The sequence below is a fragment of the Theobroma cacao genome, chromosome 10 (genome assembly GCF_053813885.1).
Source record: "Theobroma cacao isolate CCN51 chromosome 10, ASM5381388v1, whole genome shotgun sequence".
Classification (NCBI taxonomy): domain Eukaryota; kingdom Viridiplantae; phylum Streptophyta; class Magnoliopsida; order Malvales; family Malvaceae; genus Theobroma; species Theobroma cacao.
In genome coordinates, this window is record NC_142648.1 from 1,872,026 (window position 1) to 1,890,087 (window position 18,062).

Sequence of the window (18,062 nt, forward strand, 5' to 3'; positions counted from 1 at the left end):
TACTGATTATGAGATATAATAATGAGACAGGACATATAAATAGGGTTGGTGCCCTCCAGGCCTGGTATGAAATTGGTTTGCTTCAGTTACAAGTTGTGCCATCAATTACACTTCTTGCCTAGTTGCTCCCAACATTATCTCTCCCTCTTCTTTCCTTTTTATCTTTTATTTTATTATTTTCCTTCTTTTGAATTTTTGCACTAGGAAAAGAGGAGTGCTTCTTGAAATGGAGGGAAAAGTGGGGTCTACTAATTGTACGGATAGATTTGCATCATGCTCGAACACTTTTCATTTTAACCATGGGCGGCCAGTACATAATTATAAATTTAAAACATTGATATATTTTCAATATTTAATCCAATACGATATAATATATTAATTCGTATCATATTTAGTTAATATTGTATCATATATATGTATAATGTATCATATGATATCAATAAATGCAATTAAAATCTTTATTATAAAAAAACTCTTTATTTATAAAGATTATATACTTGATACGAGTTAAAAAAATTCTTTTTTAAATTGTGATTGAAAATACAATATGATATGACGAATCGAGTCAATAAAAAAAATAAATAAAAAGTAAAAAAAGTAAAATTTTAGTAAATAAAAATGAAAAAAAAGGAAAATTGGTCAATTTAAAACAGCTTATTAGTGCATGCATGTCTTTGAATGAGCTTTATTACATTCACACGTTAATTTGAAGATAATTATTTCCAAACCCAAAAAAAAAAAAAAAAAGGCAGCACATTTCAAAGAGGGGGGAAAGGGGAAGAAGACCAAGAGTTAGGGGGGTAGTGGGGCCCATTAACCCGCATTCATCGGGCCACGTATTACGCCGTGCATTACCCGTACGCTATAGTGGACTCCTTTATTAAACGTGGTCAAGGTTTTACACTTTCACTACGTTCCATGGGTTTTAACTTTAAAAAGTCAAAGTATGTCCGTATTTTTTCTTTTTTCTTTTTGTTTTTTGTTCGTAAAAACCTAATCCAATTCCAAAAGTCTTCTCTAGTGAGTTTATGAATATACCTAATATATAAAACCTAGATGTGAATTTCCGAATTCAATTGACCCAAACACGTTCATATTTATTTTATTTTAAAATCCTCAAATCATATATAAATCACTTGTCGTATAATTAAGGTAACATCTGATTATTTAAATTTTTATATAATTTATCGATAAACAATTGTAATATATATCTCATTTCATATCAGATCTAAACATAATTATTAAAATTTCTAAAAATATTTAAGTTTTTTGAGAATTGGGTGCTTTAAATTCAAAAAATTGTTAAGTTGATTATATTTAAATTCAACTCATTATAATAACGGATGTTTTCGTAAAATTAACTTAAAAAAACGAAAATGATTATTCTTATTAATGATAATGTTAAAACTCGAATAATAATTTTTTTTTTGTCTGGAAGAATATGATAATCGGAAGATAGAAATGATAATTAATTTAATAGTATATGAGAAATGGGAATTATGTAAAGCTAGTTATGGACATTAGATAGGTAGCTAGAAACAAAGGTTGGAAACAGTTAGGGAGCGGTGTGCTTTACAGCTCTAAGCATTAAGGAATGAGACCTAAACCCTATCAACCAAATCTAGTGGAAATCGACCACGTCATTCAGATAACTCATGCTTTGTTGTTCAACAACAAGAAGAGAAAATCCTTATGATGAAAATTAAGTTGATGAGACCAATCTCTCTTTTGCATGTGAAGATGCCACCAAAATCCCACCAAGGCTAAAATCCCATATATATGAAATACTCAATCCAACCCCCACCAAGCAAATATTGCTATCCATTTGCTTTAATTGTAAACAAAAAAAGAAACACCCTATCCATCGATACAAATCTTTAATGTTCTTGTTCCGTATTTTTCGATAATTCTATCCTCACTTTTTCGATAATGCTTTTGATATGTATACACGCATATAGTCAAAGAGAGAAAAGATTATTCAAATCACAAAAGAAAAGTAACAATTATTAGGTTAAGTTTTAGTTGTTTGTCGTAAATTGATAATTTCGTTTGTTCTTTATATGTACGTGAGAATATACATAAATTTCATAAAAAAATTCTCTCTCATATATATAAATATATTATGATAGAGGGCCATTAATGTTGTAGTTCATTGTAAAATGAAAATTATACTATTGTAAAATAAAAGAAAAAGAATGTATAAAAAAAACTTGAACAAGAAGAATAGAATATTATGTTGTGAGAGAAGATGATATAGTACTGATTTCTTTGAATTGAAAGCTGTGAAAGAAAAAGCCATTTAATGATTGTCCTTTGGATGAATAAATATTTCTCTCATTGAAGTAAATTATAAGATAAGTATAGACTACATAAATATGAGATTATAATTTGAAGTTAAGAACAAATTCAAGCAAAGATTTGGTATAATTAGTGGCCTCCAAGACAGCTTGATACCTTCCTTATAGGGTAGGTATTAGTATAATCAATGGTTATAATTACTTAATTAAAACCTTTTTTTTCTTTGGATTTAGGGTATGGGTATCAAAAATTCCTTAAATAGATATATAGGTATTGATTATTGAGTCAAATGTTTAAGTGTTAATTAAAATCAAATAATTTTTTTTATATTTAAGGAAATGGATATCGAGAACTCTTTGAATAGAAGGTATACACATCCGATATTGAGTCAAATACTCGAGTCCTAATTAAAATCAAATAAGTAGAAGAAAATATATTTATAAGAAAACAAATTAAAAAGAAAAAGAAAAGATGCAAAGTGATTATGAGCAGCAAACGTCAGTTTCAGTTGGTAGAGAAGTAGTTGACAGTTAAAGATTGAAAGGACTTGGTTTCTTCAGCTAAATTCCATGAGTTAATAACCCTTCAAATTTCAAGGAAAACTTTGCTGAAGGCAAAAATGGAATGGACTATATCCTTCAAGTTAATGGCCCCAAATTTATTTCTTTGATTCCCTATGAATGAAGAAAAATTGCTTATATTATAAGATTTAGAGACCCAAAAAATGAGCATTTAAATACTACTTAAAAACTCAATTCGTCGTTACAATTTTATTTAAATTTTTACAAACAAAATAGATTTTTTTCGAACTTATAGAGTATGCGGTCCGCAATAAAGGTCAAGACCTAATAAGTGTTTTATCACTAAATAAACATACCAACAAAGGGCAGTGATTATAAGTGAATTATAGTAGTAACAAAAGCTACATAGCTTGTGCCAAATCCTTGATGCATTACTTTCTTTAAAAAAAAAAAAAACCTGCCTGATCTTTACCAGACCATGTTCTTGAGCCAAGGGACCATTACCCAAATTATGTCTGTTCTTTACAAGAAAAACATGTTCCAAATAATATCTCCAAATATTTAGTTCTATTGTGCTTTACGCAAACCCTAAAAAGAGAGGAGAGGAGAGGGGGGTTCCAAGTTTCTTGAGCAAGCAAATTTGGAATCATATCTTCAGCACTTTCTTTCTTTCTTTCTTTCTTTGCTCTTTTCCATGCATCAATTCTTTTGGTTTCTCTCTTTCCTTTTTTTTCCTTTTTGCAAAGGCCCATTAAATCTCTCTAGGCTTGGTGAAGGGTAGAGGGTCCTCAAAACTCGAGACCTTTTTGACTCTCTATCACACTATATGCTGAATCTACTTTAAGCTTAATGAACAGAGTAACTAACTCATCAACTAACCTAACCACCATAAAAAAAAATTAAATAAATAAATGGCCAAAGGGGTCACATGTTCATCATCTTCTTGTTGTGGGGCGGGGGGGAGGGGCGTGTTAGATTGTTAGTTTAAAGTTCTTTAAATATGTTGGTAATTAACCCACATTTCCATAGACAAATTATCTTTTTGGAATTGTGGTTATGACCCCAAATCTGAAAAAGAAAAACAAAAAATTATAGCAATATATGTAAATAACGTAAATTTTTAAAGTAAAGATTTTACAGGCCTTGATTGCATTGTTCGGAGTGTTATAATTTTTAAATTTTTTACTATTTTTTTCTTCAAAGAAGAAAAGGTTATTTGTCGTCATAATTTTCATTCGTTAAAGAATTAATTTTAAAAATATGTTTTCTACCGAAGAAAAAACTACCCAAAAAAAATAGTATCATAAAATTGTATTTCAATTGATAAAGCATGATCATTGGATGAATCACATGTAAATGAATAAGAATCCAAGATTAATTTCATACTAAAAAGAGAGACCCTTGGGTCACTATCCTCTTTCAAGGAGGTTAAGTTATAGCTTAAAAGCTTGACAAGCAATAGCCTAACTAACAAAATTTTAGGTGAATTTATCATACAATCTTGGGTTTTAACTGTGATGATAGCCCCAGTTTGTGGGACAGGTTTATCCCATGTGGTGAAATAATTTCATTTCCCTTCTTGGAGATCTTGTAGCTTTGGGTAGGAGTTGCCTAAAAAATTATAGTCTTTATTTCATTTATTTATTTTTTGAGGCACATGTATTGCATTTGTTTTCCCTTTAGCTAGGCAGTCATCTTACATTGATCAGTTGGGCCAGTAGCTGTCATGGGTGGTTATATCTTAAATTAGGGCATTGAAATTTCCGTTGTGCTGAGACCAGAGAGCTTCACCATGAATGACTTACAAACAACATGTCATCTGTCAAAATTTTAATATTATGAATGAATATCATTCCCTGGCCTTTGCTTCTTGTTTACAGGTTCTATTAATTAAAGTTTGTTTACTTGTTTATATAGTTGATATGATTTGCTAGCTGATTCTATGGACAATCATTCCACATGATTTTGCTCTCTAGCTATTATCTCAAGTGGAAATATCACGGTTCGAATTTAAGATTTCTATTTAAATTTTATCACTTGAATCGTCTCGAAATAACTAAATATTATATTATATATAAATTAGAATAAGGTGACAATAATAAATGAACATAATAAGGCATTAACTCTGTTATTGATATCTGATTATGAGGCATGATTTAGTATATATGTATATCATCAACTATCTTTTGATTATACTTTCAAAACAAAATTACCCTTATTCAAGAATCAGTTGCCTTCATGGTGGAGAAACAGAATGGAAGATCGCTTGCCATATCAATGATTGGAAGGAAGTAGTGCCCCATCAAGCTGGAATCCTTGAGATGTCAGTTATAGTAGAAATCAAGTTCATGGGTGGTGGAGGCATAATCAATGAGATTGGTCATCTTGTTTCATGTACTGTTTAACACACTCAGTTCAAGCCTGAACAAGGATCAATTAGGAAGACAAGGACCGAATCCGGGTCTCCTGGGGTGAAAGCCAGACATTCTAGCCACTGGACGACGAAGGATTTCATAGCAAGATTCACAGGCATAATTCTTGCTACACCAACGAAATTAACATTTATGTAAACATTCTGGTCTAATGAGCCTCCTAGTGTCACAGTTTCAGAGGAGAACCGTCAATCTCACATCAACTCTGTGTAATAAAGTGAAACTCGGCATTGAAGTGTTCATGTTATTTTCGACCCGTAAGCTTCTTTTTGTGTGATAAAAATAAATAATATCTTATAAATTGGTGTGAATTGTGACACTTAACTTTATATAATTTAGTACTTGTTATTGGGTCGGACAAGAAAGAATTGACAAAAGAATTTGTGGTCTTTTCAATTTTCAGCTGCAAGATCAGATGCTGATCTTTTAGATTTCCAGGAAACAAAAAATCAGAAGGAACTGGTACAATCTTATGAAATACTAGGTGAATCCCAACTTCGGGCTAGTGTTAGCTAATTGCATAAGGAACCTGTTCTCCAAATTGCAGACCATGTCCGGTCCAACGTTTTGGATCATAGAAACAACTAAAGGCAGTAAGCAGTTGCCATTTCTTCATTTAACTTCACAAATTTCTCTGAAAATCAGCCTCGTTTTTGGTCAAAACAACATCATTTACCCGCACATATGGAGACAAATTTGAGCAAATCAACTAGTCATAGGGTTCTAATTGCTTATACATAATTTCTGAGTAACCTTTGTATAAGTAAAAGCTATGAGCTATCAGTGGTTCATAATTATAAACTGAGGAGTCAACAAGAGCAAATATCTTTGCCTGGAAGGTTCCAGTATGCCAAATCTACTCATTTAAGTCATCACCCCACCACAAAGAGGAAAACAAGCAACATGCCATACATATAAGTCATCTAAGGCAGATGCTTCTCTACAACAAATATCATTTATGATAACGATCTGATAACTCAAAAGCCTAGCTATAGTGCATGGAGTGACTGTTACTGGGTCAGGCAAGTGATGCTCTTTGCTTATCAATTAAGATAGAATCTTTGCAGCAGTGTCTTTGTTGCTTTAAGCTGCATCCTTATTTGCCTTTTGAAGCTTTCAGGAGATAGCACCCAATGCTTATTTGTTCTCAATTTACATATCAAATCAAACTACCCCAGGCTTGAAACAGGTCTCAAACAAGCCAGACCATGCTATGGCCCAAGCCCACCTCTTGCATCAGACCATGCAGATATATGTATTTCTTCACGTGTTGACCAAACAAATTGGCCCTTCTTTAACTTCTAGGAAAAATGGCTGAAACATTGAAAGGGGAAAATGTTTCTTGTGAATTGTAATGAATTTCTTATCCATGCAAATAAAGAGAAAAAAAATCAAATGATTTCAACAGGAAACAATGTCCAGAAAGCTCTGAGATCAAATTATTTCAACACCTTCTGTGAGATTCATGAGAAGGAAACTTAAGTTTTGAACAATTCAAAGGCCGTATTCCAAGTGACATGGATCAAGCACCAATGAACAAATCCTCCCATAGCTCCTGTGAAAATTGCAGATGGACTTCCAAGCTTTGGGTTCAAGCCCAGGTAAACGGTTTGAACCCTTTAACTGAAAATGATGATGTTAGGAGTTAGGGTGATGAGGTGATTAAGAGGACTTAAACTTGATTCCTTATATAATTTTTCTTGAATATAAGAATAAGGCTAATACAGTCTACGCATATTTTTGGGATCTTGAAAAGGTTGCTCAACTGCCAATCCAATATGAAGACAATCATTATGAAAAGTTTTATCTTTGTTTGTAAGTTTCATCCATTAGTCAATGGGAATTGGTGCTTTCAGACATTTATTAATGAAGATAAGAAAAAAAATTATTAGAGAACTTCTCATAAATATTCTGTTGCTCATCACATTGAATTCTGATATTTGGAGCAGCAACATCTGCATAAGCACAAAAAAATATATAAAAAAGTAGAAAAAAATTGACAAGCTTGTAGACTTTGGTCATATTTTTATCTGCCTAACTTATTAGAAAATGACACAGTTGTTTTAATTTGACTACAAATCTTGGGTTTTGACCTTTGAAGTTTCCTTTCATTGGTATCCAAGGTTTAATTGTTGAGATGGGAAGTTAATCCACTTTCTAATTAGGCTAATTAACCAAATTAATTTACTTTTTTTTTCATTTGCCATCTGACAGGGAGCCATCGGCAAAAGAGTTTTGCTCTTGAATGACAACAGGTTTGCAAGCCTGGAAATTGGAATGATATAGTTCCCAGGTTCACTCAAAAGGAAGGGCTGCTTGAACTTAAAAAAGAGCCATAGGGCCTAACTGGCTAACTCCCCCAGCAAGATTCATCCTATACAGCCTTAGACAGCTAGAAAACCAACCTCATTAGGCATGTGCATGTTGATACCCACTTTACACAAAATCCTGGTGCCCTACTCATTACTCCCTCTAGCAAAGTTGCAGTCTTCCAGATCCATATTTCTCAGCCAATTCGTCAGTAAATGAATCCAGGCTTGGTTTCGCGTATACTTCGTCTGTCTAAGGATTGTTACTCTCGTTAAAAAGAACATAAAAGCGTATAATTCATTCGATTTAAACCGTTCATATTCTATATATAAATATATATATATATATATAGAGAGAGAGAGAGAGAGAGTTGTGTGAAGTTACTCCAAAATCAATGAATCTTGATTTATAAGCTAAGGTACAACCTAACTAATACACCCTTCTCCTCCAAGCAAGTTCATAGATCTCTTTTCCCGTAAGGCCAAAACTATAGATAAAAAAAGGGTTAGAACCCATGTTTTGTCTCTTTCTTGGGGTGAAGTTTCTCTTTCTCTCTCTTTGGAACAGTTAGCTGGCTTAGCTCACAAAGACATGCTGTATCCACAAGCTATCACATGCTTTTTGCCTTTGTTTTCATCTCTCTTTGAGATCACAAGGATTCCCTTGTTGCTGTTCTTGAAGATGTCATGTGGGTTTCCAAGGGAGAAAACCCCCATCTAAAGTAATATTAAATTTATTAATTATTTTTTCCCTTTTTAATACTGTAAAAGTTTATTCTTAAATCTTCAAAATCTAAGTAATGGGTGTCTTGAGACATTAACCTTATTACTTTTGCATAATCATTGTACCATGGTTTTATATATGCTTTATAGGACATGGCTTATCCACATTAGATTCCCTTCTTTAAGGAATAGGCAGAAATAATTGAGCCAAAAAAGGAAGAAACAAATTAACATTGTTATTTTATTTATGAAGATTCCCTTCACCTCCAATGGATACTTTCTTGCCTCCTATAACATCACATGCTTGAAGAAAATAAAGGAAGAAAAGTTAAAGATGATATTGCCATTATTCATGATTATAACCTCGTAAAGTTCAATGGGCTATGATTAAAATAATCAAAGGGCTTTGGAATTTTATTTTTTGGTTGGCCAATCTTACCTTAATTAGATTAATAAAATTTTATTACATGTTTTTTGTGTGTACTAAAAAAAAGCATGATTTTCAGATTTTAGGTGATTTTATTCCTTTAAAAACTCCATTGTTTATATATAAAATAATAATAATTTATTTTAAAACCTCTATATAATAATAATAACAAAAGTAAAGTCAGACATTTGCAAAAGCAATGGATGACTATTGGATTCATCAATTTTTTCTGTTTTACTTAAGAAGAAGGGACACTATCATTCTCACCAAACTCTCTTGATGTTAACTATGCAATTAGAAATTAATTTGATTTATTTATCCAAAAAAATTGATTTAATTTTTATTCTCGAGGGTTTCGACCTACAATCGTTCACTTATATTTTGAAATAGTAAAATTCATATAAAATTAACATTTTATACTCAATTTTGATACGAGATATTTACGAATTTTATATCATTCATGAATAATTTATGTATATCAAACAAAACAATATTGTAAAAAAAAGTGCAAAACTTATTTCCTTGTTTTTTTATTTTCAAAACTTATTTCTTTGTTTGACACTGAAAACAATAGTATTTTCAATCTATAAATCTTGTTTTATATATAAAAATTGGAGAGAAAAAAAAAAAAACTAAACTAAAGGCTACAAGGGACATATGCCCATCAAAATATTCTTAGCCTATTCCAAATGTTGATTTAGCCCGCCCTATCAAGTAAGCCAACCAAAGCCAATGAAATGGCTGATGGCCTAAAATTTAAGGGTAGCCAACCAAAAACCCAACCAGACCCAATCCACCCCTATCTTCCCTTCTTCCTTTCTTTGACCCTCCCCTAACTGCCACGTGTCCAAACCTAACACTTCCTTGACTAATTTATCGCCACTTGGCATACCGGGAAACCGGCAGTAATTTCCGAATTATAATTATTATTTATTTATATTTTGTTTGGTGTAAAATAAAAGACAGAGATAATCCGGCACTTTTTTTGATGGGATAATCGTCAGTCTTTGGGCCACTTGTTTTTGGTACTTTCTAGGCTCTCAACCCCTTTTTCCCAACCACATAATAATAATAAATAAAATATTTATTTATTTATTTATTTATTTTTATTACAAAAATACTACTATAATTTAAAATTTAAAACACGTTGCTGACTGTACATATCACCACACTATCATGCACCAGCATGCAATTTTTTTAAAAATTTTCATAAATAATGAATTTATTTATTTTTAATTGTATAGATGTATGTAATTAAATGATTAACTTTCAAAAAAATGTAATTAATGATTGATAATAAAAGGCTCGAAATTGATAAAAACCCGTATGTGGGTATTTGATTTACCAATAGTTTTATGAATTTTCAATTACAATGGTTAAATTATTTTTTTTGTAAAGTAATATATTTGATTATTAAAATTAAGAATCATAATCACTTAAATTGATTGCAAAATTTTTGTCTTAATTTAATATAAATTAAGAGTAAAAATGAGAGATAATTAGCATATAAATTATTATCCTTCAACACAATGGTTTAAAGGGGGTTAGGTAAGAAGTTACCAAACTTTTGAATCTACTCTTGTAATTTTTTTTTTCATTTTAGCTTTGTCTTTTATATAGAAAAATTAAGGGTGTTTTTGTAAATCTCATTTTTACAATATAAGTGAGAGATTTGATGAGATTGGTGGTATTATTTTTAAATACTATTAATGCAATGATGAGATACTAACTAATTGTTGTTTAATTATCACTATTTTAATGAAATGTGACCACTTGACTAGCACATCGATATAAAGCTTGGTGACTTTAAAATATGATCACTAACCACCGAGCTATATGCATTAGTTTTTTATTTTTATTTGTTTAGTATTCACATACATACATTACTCTTCCTTGTAATTACTTGTGTTTATAAGGGAAAAAAATGATTCTTATCGATATATCAAAATATATGATCAACTTAGTAATCATCGGCACCCAAAAAGATTAATAAAATCTCTTTCTTTTTTTGTTTTCAATTCAATTTTATTAGAGGTGAATGATCAATCGGTTCAATTTTAAAATTTTAAAAATTGATTTACTTACATTTCCATAAAAATAATCAAATCAATCAAATTCTATCCTAAAATCAAAATAATCGAAATCTATTTATATTCGGTTAATTTGATGGGTTTTTCTATTTTGTTCAACCTTTTATATTATATATAAAATATTTAATTAATTTTATTAATGATTATTTTTTGATTATAAATTTTGAACATTGAAAATTAATTGAGTAACTGAATAAACTGAATTCAATCAATATTAATCGATTTATTCGATTGATCAATACTTGCCGTTACAAGCTACGAAGATATTTTCATTCAAGAGATAAAGATTTTTATTTTATATTTTCTTACCAACTAGGTTTAATTACCATAGCGGTTATAATCTCTTGTAAGAAAAATAAAGTCAAAATAAAATCTAAAGTTCTAATCACTTTCTTCATTTAGATTTTTTCATATGTATGAAAACAAATTAATCGAAATTCACTAAAAAAACTAAAAATATTGTTAATAAGTAAATATATTATTTGTATTTTTATAGTCCAATATGTTTGTGATTCATTATATTTTTATAATTTTTAATTATTACAAAATAATAAAATGCCTTTCCTGTAAACCTTGCAAAACAAAACCAATGAGAAAATGAGTGCACGATACAAAAGTAAAAATGCCCACAACAAATCCGAACCATGAAATATTATTTCTTTTTCTTATCCCCATAAATTAAAAAATAAATAAAAAGAAATCTGACAAGCTTTCCTACAATCATACGGCATCCACGTGGCATACCTATCTGGTTTTCGGATATAAAGAAGGGGTTAAGAACCGGTCACAGCCGAGAAAGAGAGGGGGGGTTTTAATTACCTTCTATTGCCGGTAATCAACCGGCTCATCCGGTTTTGTGGTCAATAACTATAAAGATATATGGGGTTTAAGCTCTCTCTCTTTTATTTATTTATTTTCTTGGTGGTTTTTCTTTGAAGGGTTTTTGTCTTAAAATTTTCCTCTCCATTCCAAACCAAATAAAACTTTTTATTTAAAAAAAAAAAAAGAAAGAAAAAAATTAGATCTTATTTATATGAATTTCAATTGAATTAAATTTGGGGATTGTTTGGATTCTCCGATCTCTGTTTCTCGGGAATCGTTCAAGGAATTTTCTCAGGAAAATTTTCATTTTCAAAACTTTTGTTTTGTATAAATGTATATAGGGATTTAAGAAACTGAAGTTCGTATCAATTTAAAAGGTGAGTGTTTGCATTCTATTTTTTCTGTTGTTGTTTCTTAGGTGAATTCTTGCCCCTCTTTTTCCCATTTTTTTCGTTGAATTATGCCAAATTATGAGGCAAATTGGGATTTACGTAAGTGAATTTCGATTCCAGTGTTGATTTGGATCGGGATCTGATCTGTTTCCAATGGAAATTTGAAATTTCTGATGAATTTTGAGGTTTATGATATTTTCATTTTGGTTTCTAATTTTAAAGTAATTTCTAAAAGAGAATGAGAAATTGACGTCTATTTTTTTTTGGCGAATAATGGTTTAAATTCTTGTTTGACTTCGAGGTTTTCAATCATATTTAAATTTAAATTCTACTGTGGAAATGTAATTTTAACGGAATTTTGAAATTTATCAAAGTTACGCAACAATATTCTTCTTTTGAGATAGTACTATTATAAGTTTTGGGATCTGTAATTTGATTGGTTCAATTTTCTCTGTAATTTGATTGGTTCAATTTTCTTTCTTTTAACGCTGGCCATTTGATTTCTGCTTTTCTGTTCTTTTACTTTTTGAGGTTTATAGTTAAAATTTTTAATTTCCTGGGTTTTTGCTTATGGATCTGCTTATCTAAATAAAGCAAAATGAAATTGGATCATTTTTGTAATTATAAGGTTTGTTGCGGTTATCCTTGTAATTATACTGATATATGGGCTTTTTCTATTTTTGGATTGGTTTTTACAGGGACTTTGAATGAGTTGAATTGTCATGCATGCCTGAGATATGGTGTTTAAGAAGCGGTTGGATTATGGATTTAACGCCTTCAATGTTCCGAAAATACCCCGAGCCCCTCGATCAACTCGGGTATGTCTTTTTTTTTTTTTTTGTAACTTAGTTTTTAAGGTTGCATGTTGATTTATGCCTAGTTTTTGGTTATGTTGAATTTTGATCTAACTTGATGAATAAAAATGATGGTTGTTGTTGGTTCCAGAGGAGGGGTCAGAGTAAGAGGACAGTTGATGACAGTCAAATTTGCGCGTTTGAATTGTTAGCTTCTTTAGCCGGGAAGCTATTGCAGGAGAGTGAAAGTTCTGCTTCTAGCAATGCGTCTGAAGGTCATGATCATGTTTCCATAGGTAAAGATGTCGTTAAACAGGAAATTCAGTATGATGATAAGCCGTTGAAAACTGAATGCTTTGAGCAAGGAAGTTGTGAAGCCAGTGTTGTCGCCTCGGTGTCAACTACTGAAAACAGTGACAATTTGAAGGAATTTACTCATGCTGAGAATGACGCCATTTTGGAGCGCACTTTGATAAAGACACAGCCTGCTTTCTTGGAGCAAATCGGTGGTGATTCAAAGTCTGTAATTTGCAAAGGCAATGTAGCATATGGTAATTTTCCTTGTAATGCTAATGTAGATGGGTACTCCCCTGATATTGGGGAGTTGTGTGATGGTAAAAGTGAGAATGGATTTAAGCAAGAGCAAGACGCCAGGGGTTTGGAGACTGGGGCTTTGCATATTGCTAATACTTGCCCCTCAAAGGATCCGGTGGAATTGTCTATGACATTTCCTCCACCCATTAATTCTGACAGAGATGTCAAATTGCCATCACGCAGGGACCCTGTTCCTAATGCTTCTTTTTCAAGGCATAGGAATGATATTAAGTTAGGTAGTAGAGATGATGACGAAAACTTTTCTAGGTTTAATAAGCTTAGCAACAGGTTTAAGGCTTCTAGGCCTCCAACACGTATTGGAGACCGAAGAATAAGGAAGTTGCTGACATCCAAATACTGGAAAGTCGCTCCAAAGTTGAACGATTTTGAAAATTCTAGAGCTGGTGAGTGCTTCCAACAGTTTTAGCATTCATTGCATGTCCATTTGTAATTGAAGTTCATTTACCATCTTATGTTGATGTTCATGAATTATTCTCTAGCTGATTTTTGTTTTTGGGATACTTTAGGAATAAAGCCTCTATATCGCAAGCGGAAAACTTGTTACAACTATGACAGATGTCAATATGACACACTTTATAAAAGGAGGAAGTTCTCTGACCGTAGCTCAATAGTAACTTCTGATGGAGGGAACAGTAGTGAAAGCGTTTCTAATTCACCTGGGAAGGTTATGAATGGAGATAAGAGTAGCTCAGCTGCATTGTCCCATGGAGGTGCTTCCCAACTGCAATTATCTTATTAATACTTTTTAATTTAGAGATGTTAACTAGTTTTGCTGAACAATTTTATTCTGCTCTGTAGGATGTGGGGTATCCTCCTTTCTTACAGGTCATCAAGCATCCCACCCACCCAAGGATTCTCACGGTAAAATTATTTTTGATGGATTGCAGCTTACTTTCTTCTGGTTTAGTGGAATGTCTTATTTGAGATTTGTTCTTTTGTACAGTGAAATTCAGCATTAAGTCCTTCAGGATTCCAGAACTCTATGTTGAGGTGCCAGAAACTGCAACTGTTGGTTCACTGAAGGTATAGAAATACGTGTTCTTTCTTCATTAATGAATATAGTTATTTAGTTAATGCATGGTTTCTAACTTTTTATATTGGTGTTACTAAATGTGAGCAGAGGACAGTAATGGAGGCAGTGACTGCTTTACTTGGTGGTGGAATACGTGTTGGGGTACTCCTTCAAGGGAAGAAGGTGAGAGATGACAGCAGAACTCTATCACAGACTGGTATTTCCTGTGAGGACAATCTGGATGCTATTGGTTTCACTTTGGAGCCTGGTCCAGCTAAAGCTCCTCCACTTGTGTGCTCTGAAGAACCACCACTTTTACTATCATGTGATGCAGCTCCTCAAAATTTAATAAGGTGACTTTTGGATGTTTCATTATAGGTTGTTACAAATCTTTGTTGTTTTAAATCACTTTATTTCATGCATATACATTATGAGTTACTTGTACCTTTTGATTAATTAGTGCTTGGTTTTCAGCTCTCCAGCCACTCCAGCTGTAGATACAGGGATTCTTGATGCCTCACCTGACCCACCTTCACTGACCAATTCAGCAAATCATGTGGATAGTAATAATGAACCGGTTTCCTCCCAAACTGACATGCTAACTGATCAAAGTCTGCCACAGTCTAGAGCTCTGGTTCCAGTTCCAGCAATGAACGTTGAGGCACTAGCTGTTGTTCCTGTCAATCAGAAAAGTAGAAAATCTGAGCTTGCACATCGTCGAACAAGGAGGCCATTTTCTGTGTCTGAAGTAGAAGCATTGGTACAGGCAGTTGAGGAGCTTGGCACCGGAAGGTATAATTTCCTGTGCTGTTATTCTACTCATGTTTCTTTTGCTTCTGACTCCCCATTTTCATGGGTTCGCTGAAGAGGGTAAAAGCAATCATTTCAATTCGCTCTGTTGAGGAGAATGCAGCTTATAAGGATGTCCAGAATTTAAAAGTCATTCTCCTTCTGGCTTCTGCAGGTGGCGTGATGTTAAATTGCGAGCTTTTGAGAATGCTGAACATCGAACTTATGTGGATTTAAAGGTAAAATACATTTTTTCCTATTCTTGTGTAATGAAAGGGACATGGGTGATGAAGGGATATCATGAAGGATAACCGATAGAGCAGATCCCTGGGGGTACAGTTGAGAAAGTAATCAGTTTGCTGCCAGACAACCAGCGACCTTTATTAATGATATACCATGCTTTCTCTGAGCTTAAAGTAATCTGTGTTGTATACCATGCTTTCTACAAAAGCGTATAAAATTGGGGCGCGACCTAGCTGAGTCTTGATTAGTGTCTTATGCCTATTAGTGTAACCTAGGCTTTCGATAATTCTTTTCATTCCCATATTCATGGCTAGTTCAATTTTGTCACTGATCTCTGAGCTTATATTTGCATTTATCAGGCAGGCCCTTCATTAAGTAATGTGTTTTGCACAATTGGGAATATTTTGTTGGTATTAGTTGGATTGACTGTTACTAATTATGTGTTGCTGTTGTCTGCAGGATAAATGGAAAACTTTGGTTCACACTGCAAAAATTTCCCCCCAGCAAAGAAGAGGAGAGCCCGTACCCCAGGAGCTCTTGGACAGGGTCTTGGCAGCTCATGCCTACTGGTCTCAACATCAAGCTAAACAACAAGGCAAGCATCATGCTGGAACTTTGAGGCTTACCGATGCCCAAGCTGACAGAAACGGAGTTGCCGCAGCTATTCCAACCGTGATGATGTAAAAAAGAAAGGTAAAAACGTTGACAAGGACAGGGAGAAAGAAACATGTACAAAATGATTCTCATTTATGTAATATTCTCACACTCACCTGATTCATTGCCAGCTTCCCATCGTGGAACCATTGGCATCTGTAAATGATTCGATGAAATAAAGATCGTTCTAACCAGATTTCACAGTACGTTCTTTTCTTCCCCCCAATTCATTTGATTTAAATTTGTAATTCATATCATTGAATTAGAAAAGAGAAGAAGAAGAAACAGAGATTCCTGTAGTTTGTATTTCCCTTCATTTTGTCAATAGAATATTTTCACTTAATTTGATTTTTGTGGTAGTTTTACCGACCATATTTGCATTGACATGAAAAAATAGTTGTTGGGATTGGAGAGTTGGCTGTCACTGTCAGAAATTATGAATGCTAACCGACAGATTTCAGGACAAGGCACAAGTAGATATTCCTCTGGATTTCTGGGTTTTCCATTGGGATTGATAATTGATTCCTTTCTTACATCTATCTTTATTCTATAATCTAAATTCTAGGTTCCAAGTTTTAACACCCTTTTCCACCTCCGGTCCATTAAGCACACAAAACCTTACCAAAACCTTGTTCGATGCTAAGCAAAGTTTGGGTTAGTTTTAGACAGCAAAGCGAAGGACATCGCTTCATGTTCTAGACTTAGGTTCTTGTTCCTTGCACGTTACACCATGTGACTGAGTCAATCAAAAGCTGTTTCGTTTCGTAGGAATTCAGACACTTGAAATCAAACAATGGGAAAGACGTAGGAACAGGCAACAGCAGGGATAGAGATCTTGGCCATATTTACGCAACCATTAAATTTAATATATTGTTAAATAAATAAAGCACATGTTCATGCACATGGAGTGAAGATGGGGAAATGGGGATTCTGCACCTTCCCAGCAAGTCTTGGGGGTGGCTTGGATGCTCTTCAATGAGGCCTTTGGGCTCTTGGGGCTAGTTAAATTTATTGATTCTAATGGCATGATTGAGAAAAATATTGACAATGAAAATAATTTTCAATTTTGGGTGATTAATCCTTGAAAAGAATCATCATGGATTATGTACGGATTCATAACTTAATCATTTGGTTTCATGATTATTTTTATGAATATTTCAATGTTATAAAATTTTCTTGAATTTAGGATACGAAATACGTAAAAAAAAAAAAATTCTTAATATGTGTTAAAAATAAAAAAGAAAAAGATTTTGGGATAGAGCACGAACTTGTTAAATGACATATTACACCTTGATTTGTCAAATTTATACTCGATGTAGTAAATATCTAGGAGTAATTTGACTTAAATTGGATCCCTTGATTTAGTAAAAAAAAAAAAAACCCATTATTCTCTCTTAATTTTCGATTTTCGGGTTAATTTTACTTCAATTTTGATCAATTATTTTTAATTAGAATATTGATGTTTTTTCTTATGAAGATTGAATTATGATAGAGTCAAAGAACTATTTAATGCTAAATTATAAGATCCTTCCAACTTTATAACATAGGAGAAGCCTTTTGCAGTCCAATTATTAAATTTCTTGGTGGGATTTGTTTGTAATTCACTAAAAAAAAACCCTTTTTTGCCTTTTTTATTTTATCAAATTTTAGAGGATCCAATATTTGATCTCATATCACTTTCTTTTTTGAAAGAAATGGAATCAACTTGGTTACTTAAACATCAAGGTGACCACTGCCAATTTGGAGTATATTCTTCAAGAATAATTTCATTTGTCAAACGGTTTTTTTCTTTTTTTTTTTTAATTTTGTAAAGGCCAAACCCAATTTCCACATCTTGGGCCTAGAGTCCCTGTTCTCCTATACGACGCCGTATTATGGGCTTGATTCGAAAGCCTATTCTCTCTCTTCGAGATCCGTTAGACATTTGATTACATAATTGAG

General features: G+C 32.6%; 1 protein-coding gene across 1 annotated transcript; it reads left to right on the forward strand.

Annotated features, from left to right (window-relative positions):
• The first annotated feature begins 11,784 nt into the window (after positions 1 to 11,784).
• Positions 11,785 to 16,327, forward strand: TBP1 (telomeric DNA binding protein 1). The gene is made up of 10 exons (XM_018129390.2): positions 11,785 to 11,999; positions 12,713 to 12,832; positions 12,960 to 13,806; positions 13,930 to 14,133; positions 14,222 to 14,284; positions 14,367 to 14,446; positions 14,544 to 14,788; positions 14,910 to 15,227; positions 15,400 to 15,463; positions 15,927 to 16,327. Exons 2-10 carry the CDS (start codon positions 12,752 to 12,754, stop codon positions 16,149 to 16,151), a joined length of 2,127 nt encoding a protein of 708 aa, XP_017984879.2. The 5' UTR covers positions 11,785 to 11,999; positions 12,713 to 12,751; the 3' UTR covers positions 16,152 to 16,327.
• Positions 16,328 to 18,062: the final 1,735 nt, after the last annotated feature.

Coding starts and splice junctions, on each gene's coding strand:
- TBP1 (XM_018129390.2), top strand. CDS start 12,752: ATGGTGTTTAAGAAGCGGTTGGATTATGGATTTAACGCCTTCAATGTT. Junction 13,807..13,929: donor TTTTGAAAATTCTAGAGCTG/GTGAGTGCTTCC, acceptor GGGATACTTTAG/GAATAAAGCCTCTATATCGC. Junction 14,789..14,909: donor GCTCCTCAAAATTTAATAAG/GTGACTTTTGGA, acceptor CTTGGTTTTCAG/CTCTCCAGCCACTCCAGCTG.